The 7076-nt window shown below is 40.9% G+C and overlaps 1 protein-coding gene across 18 annotated transcripts in view; it reads right to left on the reverse strand.

Annotated features, from left to right (window-relative positions):
• The window catches only part of Pum1 (pumilio RNA binding family member 1), a 126698-nt gene that overhangs the window by 66500 nt on the left and 53122 nt on the right, over nt 1-7076 (reverse strand). For 11 of the 18 annotated variants that reach the window (XM_017797645.1, XM_008831155.3, XM_008831160.2 and 8 more), the window contains 2 exons: nt 3316-3424; nt 2236-2414 (listed from right to left, as the gene is read on the reverse strand). The exons of 5 other annotated variants lie outside the window; for them this stretch is intronic. In XM_017797645.1, the coding sequence (XP_017653134.1) occupies nt 2236-2414; nt 3316-3424 (288 nt within the window). The remainder of the gene's footprint in view (nt 1-2235; nt 2415-3315; nt 3425-7076) is intronic. 2 more of the 18 variants (XM_017797644.2, XM_029562546.1) reach the window with 1 other exon arrangement.

Here is a 7076-nt window from a genome sequence, read left to right on the forward strand (position 1 = left end):
TGAGCACAGCTCTCTTGGTATCTGTTATCCTAACCAGGGTTTACTCAGGACACGACCCCAAAGCTGATTAGCACTTCACCCATCAGCAGACCTTCATCTACCAGAAGATGGAACATGCCAACATGCTGGGCTGACATCACTCATCAGACTTCCTCTATCACTCTCCAGATGTCACTCAAGTCAAAATGCAGCATAATGTTTCACTGTCCACAGTCTTCTTTCTAAGGAGCAGAAGCATGGATCTCAAGAGCTTTTATTACCTTGGATGGACACATGTCTCAGAAGCTTAGTAAACTAACTCCCCAATTTTCTGGGCTGGGGAGAGACCCACCTTGACCACCATGACCAAGGCCCTGAATTCAATCCCCAGTGCAAAGATAGGGGGAGAGATCTAGGGTACAAATTGTTTAACCTCATCTGGCCTAAGGCATAAATTGCATCCAGTCATAATACTATGAAAGAATTTTAAATCACCAGTTTCCCAAGATGACTACATATGGACCCTCCTTTACAAAAAGCACATATAAGCTTGTGGATCCAAAACCAGGGTTTTACTATATAAGCAACTGCCTAATAAAATGATAGTAGTACTTCTTCTATCCCACTGTTTTAAAATCCACTTTCTAATTTTCTGCCTCCTAAAAACTTCACAGTAATCCATTCATGTGCCTCTAGTCACAAACTAGAACCTGATCCTCTAGTCACAAACTAGAACCTGATCACATACACATTAGAGGACTCACAACTAGTGTCATAAAGGCTCCTAGTCACCACACTAACAATTCATTTAAGCACCATACTAGTTTTTCTCCTCTAGCAAATAACTGCAAGTGGCAGCCACTGGTATTTAGAAGGGAGCACTTTCTCTAAGAAATCCACACTCAAAAGATGACTATCAAATGTGTAAAGGAAGAAAGGTGAGCTAGAGATAGAGTGCAAACAGAGAGTTCTATTCTTCTCTTTAGACCATAAGCAAATAATTTGGCCTGATCCCAGCCCTCACATCAAAGTAGCAGATCTCGTTCTTTCCAAGCAGCCCCCTTGAGAAAGAACAAACACAGGAAGTCACTTTATATCTGATCCACAAGCCACTATGCCTGGAATAAGGCTTCAGAGGGTCAGAAGATCCAAAAGCAATCAGGTCAGCTCTAGAATGGCTAGTACTCCAGAATGGAGTTGAGACCCACACTAGGCTACATCTGCTGTCTGCAAGGTTTTAAGTGAAATGAGGAGAACAGAATCAAATCTCTGACAGGCACAGGAAAATAATCTGGGTAACAAATACAACACATAATTTGAAGAAGCATGTATCAATGATGATATAGGGGAAAGAAAGTATCTTACGTGTTTGCCATCAGTTAGCCCTAAATGACTTCAGGATTGAAAAGGCAGAGAACCAAGAGAGACAGAAGAAGGTGGAGTCAGGCTCTCTAGGGGTCTAGGATTCCTAGCTATAACGTGGAACATAAAACCACCAGAGTACAGACTGAGGAAGAAGACTCAGAATAGGACTGTTTGTTAGGACTCACAGAACTAGAAAACTGATATAAAAAAAAAAAAGAAATTGTTCTAGGAAAGGCTATCAAAGCTGTGGGAGAAAGGTTAAATTTAACAGGAAGTGGCAGTATGCAAAGAGACTGCTATAGCTACCATGCAGTGTAAGAGAAGTTAGTGGCAATGAATTAAAAAACTAGAAATCAAAAAATAAACTTCAAACTTCCCAGCTGGCTAGGATTCGGTAGCAAAACTGCTCAAGGAGGGCCAAAGGCAATCCTAAAATCAAAGTCTAGCTTTCAAAGCAAGAATAACCCCATCTGCCTCATTCACTTTAAGGTTCCCAGTATATTAGCAAATCATTGCTCTCAGATCGAATATTCCCTGTGGACACCGGCTTCCTTTTTTGGAGTATTTTTTAAATTCCTTTTTTCTGTTTTTTGGGGGGGTTGGGGGGGAGAGGGCTTTAAGTATGATATTTACTGGTAGATCAATTAACTGAGAGGGTTCAGTTCTTCACATTATTAACAATGTGTCCTCAAAAAACATTATTTCTCCACCTTTAAAGTAAGTTTACCTGTCCACCTCTGCTTGCTGAGCTCTACTTTGCAAAGTGTTTTAAATGATCCTGTAATGAGTGCAGTGTCTAAGGAAACTAAACAGGTATGTGCTGCTTGGGGGGTGGGGGGGGGGAGTTGAGAGAGAGAGAGAGATAGGAACAAGTTCCTCAAACCAACTTACAAATCCTCCTTTTCTTAGACAGGAATCGCCCGGGGATGAGCTCAACACATACTCCACCATGCTAACGCCTAGTCCCCCACTCTCCGATCGTGGGGACAGTACAGAATTGACCTCACTGTTCACATGGAAACTCTGACCAGGTCTTCTCTGCACCATGATTGGCTGGGAAACTGAATGATCTACAAAAAAGATACACAAGTATGACACAGTGTAGCCAGAGGCCCAAACAAATTATGAGTGACGTCTCACGGGGAAACCAATGACTGGAAATCAGGAGACCTGCCATGGTCAGCTGAGCCAAGAGCTCCTGTCGTGTCCTAAGTATTGATATTCTACACGAGCTAAAGAAATGGAACACATCCTTCATTTATCTAGACTAGCAAAGGAATACAGAGTTCACATCGCTATGTGTATAAATTAATGTTTACCTCTTTCAAGCAGAATTTCTTTAATACATTTATTGGCAATATCACTAAAACAAAGTAAGATTTTACTGCCCTTAGAAGCAACAACAAAATTTTCTGAGACTTTGAGGTTTAATTGTGTACTATGTGATGACGTATAGCACATCTGATTTGGGGTTTTCTGCCTTCTTCTCCCTAGGAGCTGTAGCTTCTTTCTGCTCGGGTTGTGTCTGCCTCTACCTGTTCTCCCCAGCCCTCTTCAAGAAAATCTAGTCTTGCCCAGTGATTTCATTTGGCCCCAATCACATTTAAAGATAGATTATCTCATATATCGCATACAAGGGCAAGGGCAGAAAAAGAATCATGTATTTCAAATGGCAGACATGGATTTTCTAATTCCAGGAATACTAATAGCAGTGCAGAATGAAAAATCAAAGCTAAAATTAGGTCATTCCAACAAGACCAATCCTCTGTGACTAGCACTTCAGAAAATATTGAAGATCTGACTGTGTTAATTACTTTTAAATATATTACATCATATAAGCTCCTTAATGGCAATTATACAACAGGACAGGACATTTATGCCACTGGTGTAAAGTTCACTACTTGCCAAGTGCTGAGGAAAGGAGTGCTAAGACAGGCATACATCACAGTAGAGATGCTAGATCTAGATTACCTGATGTTCCCCAGGCACTGTCTCGCCATTGATCACCCAGGAATATTCCTTTTGGTCCATCTTTGCTGGATTCATCTGTTTCCCAAAACTTTTTACCTGGCAAGAGCTGCTGCAAATTAAAAATAATAGATGCTTTTAAAGAATTCATAAAGGATGAAAGTACAGCAGTCAATACTTTCTTTAGACAAGGGTACTGAAGATGCTCACAGGCCCTGAAGTTCTCTCTAATCCAAGTGGTCTGGCTACACAGCTGTGATCAGAGCACTGTTTTTATTTGGTAAAAGACATAAAGAGGCCTAAAGCAAAAGGGGACACTAATCAGACTGTCCAATAAAGACTCAGCTTAAGCATTAGCATTACTCAACTTGGTCTGTCAAGATTTTGAGGAGGGAAGGGTACTAAATATTGGCCCTACCAGCTAATTGCTTGCTAAGAAGACTTTTACTGCAAAAGAAAGTACCTACAGCTCTTAAAAAAATGTCTGTAGAGGTACTACCTTATCATATGAAGTTATCAAGCTGGAGTATGAGCCCAGCTACGAATCACAGAGATGGACCGCTAGACACAACACTCACTTTCTTTACTCAGCTCCTATTAACCAAATACTTCCCAACAACACTAACTTATTCCAAGATTTTGGAAAGAGGAAAAAAAGTCATTTGTCTCTGTTAAATTTAACAATACTTGATAAGTGTCGTGAAAGTGACTTCCATCAAAGAAATAGTGAGTGACCAAGGTTACAAAGGGGAATTCCACCATGAGACCACCATTCTTCTTAGTTTGATTCACTAAAACGCCTCCTTTTTACTTCCTTGTGTTTCCTTTCCAACGGCTATTACTCAGACAAGAAACCAAGAAGCCTGAGATAGCACTTCTGAGCACAAAAAGGCAAACCTAAAGAGCTGACTTAACGGACTGTCAGAAATGGAATGTTGACTTTCAGAATAAAACCCCAGAAAGTGAGACAGATCTGCTCTCCTCCTAGACAATACAGGTTTTATCTTTCCAACTTTCTAGCCACAACGCAATTAGATTACTAAAATATATCCTAGCTTTTCAAACCTCGTTTCTAGATTTCTCGGCATGTTATCCATCTTCAGACACTCCACCAAACTATGTTATGGACACAGGTTATTACCTGGACCAAGGCAGTTTCCCACACATTTTTCAGACCTTCATTTATTATTTTCAACAAACACTACCATAACAAAAGACATTTTGGCCTAACATTAATTGTACAAGTGCTAAGCTGCCTCAGAGATGGACAGTTACAAGCAGCAGTCAATTCCTGGTCAGTGCTTTGGAGGCCTGTTAACTAGAGGGTACTGGGAAAGGGGCAGGAAGAAAGAGAAACAAGAAAGACTGCCCAGACTAAAGCTAAGCAGTAGAACAAAGCAGCAGCAGACTGGGAAATTTTATGTGCCCAAGGAAATAGTATTGAACTGCCCTCAGCTTCATTCTCTTTTTTATGATACCAGACCTACTTTTCAGCTGCTGTGCTAATCAGAAACATCATAACTAGTACCTAGCACAGCATTGGCCATACAAGAGCTTCTAAGAAAATGTATTCAGTGGTACTGCACATAAGTAAATCTGTGGTCAAATCCCAGAATGGATACTGAAAATTAGCGTCAACTATGCCAGGGACAATTTAAAAGAATCCCTACTTTCTCCTTTTTGTCTTATAAATGCCCCATGAAAAGATGGCACAGGAAAACTTCCTTCCTCTTTGGATGAACCCCTTCCAGTTACTAATCTGATTTTTCATTTCATTTTGAAGGGAGTAAGACCAAACAGTAGTCTCCAAAATACACATGAGCACAGGGGCCACCTCTTGTTGGTTAATTCCATGTTCCACATAATAGTGGGAACAGAGTAAAAGTGACTGAAACCAGTCCTGGTCTGTCAGTTTTTAAGTGTTCATCCTTCGCCACATAAACTTGTAAATGCTTGCTCAAAACTCAAGGAATAGCTTTTGCCAAGTACCAGACCCAAAATTCAAATACAGTTTCTCTATAACTAGTCACTCTGGTAACTAAAAGCACTACGCCCTGTTAGGCTGCCACTACAAGCAAAGCCAGCAAGTGCAGGTGAGCAGAGGAAAGCAAAGTGCTTCAGCAAGCAAGAGGCACAGTGCTGAGAAGTGGAGATTCTAGGGCTGGCAAGATGGCTCAGCAAGTCAAGGAACTTGCCTCCAACTTGGCGGCCTAAGTGAGATCCCTAGAACCCACAGGGAAGGAGAGAACCGATTCCCACAGGTTGAACTTTGACCTCCACACATGTGCCATGGCACATGCACAGCCACATATGCACAATAAATTTATTAAATAATTGTTTAAGAATGTTTTAAGGTGGAGATTCTACTTCCAAGTAGTAATGGACATGACAAGCCGCAAAGGAATGAATACACACCAAAATCTTGTTCCTAGCTCATCAAGAGTTGGCTTTCCTACCATTAAAAGTAAATAAAAACCAAACACTAAATAGATATGACAGACAACCCCCACAGTACTAGACTTCCACATGCTTTTCTGAAGTAGTGGAGGAAAGATCAGTTAACTATTATCCATGAAAGCAGCAGGGACTGAAAAGGCAAGTTCTGAAGAGATAAGGAGAAAGGAGGTGGGACTGCGGGGTGCAGCAGGCCGATTTGGGGACAGGCAATATGGAAAGCTTGAGTTGCAAGGGAGCTCAGCAAACAAGAAAGCAATACTGATCCAAGGTATATGGGCAAAATCTGAAGCAAGCATAACTAAGGCCTTTAACGTCTGTCTCTGGGTCTTACACAGAACATGGCCTTTCTCCCTTCACTCAAAAACATGCTCCTGTGCACTCAACTGTAGAAGGCAGCATCAGAGACCCAAATGATCTAGTGCCACTGCCTGGCTGTGCACAGGACCTGGTAATGGGGTACTATGAGAAGGCCACAAAAGTCTGTGGCCGGCACACTGCACCTACTTCTCTCCTGCCCTCCTTCTTGCTCACTGTGATGAACGACATCTGCTCTGAGCCACAACCCAGAGCAGTCCACTTGGCAGGGAACCAAGAGAGATCTCTACCCAACAATTCACTACGAACCAAGGCCCTTGTTCTAAGGCCTAAATTCCGACAACTATATGATTTTGGAAGCAGATCCTTCCTTGATAAAGTTGGAAATAAATGCAGCCCTGTAAGGAATCTTACCTACAGCTTGTGAGAAATATGAGAAATACTATGGAAATTGTGAGCTGCGGGATCCACCTGGCAGGTGACTGACACAATGACAATTGTGGAAGTGTATATCTCAAACACTTCTGGAGTTTTCAAGAAACACTTTTTATTCCACTTCCAAGTACTAAAAAGAGTACAATGATGTTTTAGACTTGGGAAAAATTGATACCTCCATCCATTCTGTGTTCTCCCCTACTTTGTCTTATATTCCCTTCTGCATTAAGGCTTTTAAACCTCTGCAGAATTAAATCAACCAAGACCTGCTAAACTGAGTGACAATCAGTGGCAATAGTTAACTTTTATAAAGTCAACTAAAATGATATCGAACTTTATTTAACTTTTTTTAACTTTTATGTTAAAAGGGGCAGGGAAACTACTTAATTATAAAACAAAATGAGATGAGTTACCCAAGAGCTATTTAAAATTCAACAACCACCCCTCAGGAGGTAATGCTATCCATAGCATAAGTTATAACATCCTGATTCACCAGCACACTAACGAAAAAAAAAAAAAAAAAAAACATCCAAATAGTTAGTAACAAAACTTTTTTT

This window comes from Nannospalax galili, unplaced genomic scaffold (assembly GCF_000622305.1).
Source record: "Nannospalax galili isolate Female #2095 unplaced genomic scaffold, S.galili_v1.0 scaffold2895, whole genome shotgun sequence".
Lineage (NCBI taxonomy): Eukaryota > Metazoa > Chordata > Mammalia > Rodentia > Spalacidae > Nannospalax > Nannospalax galili.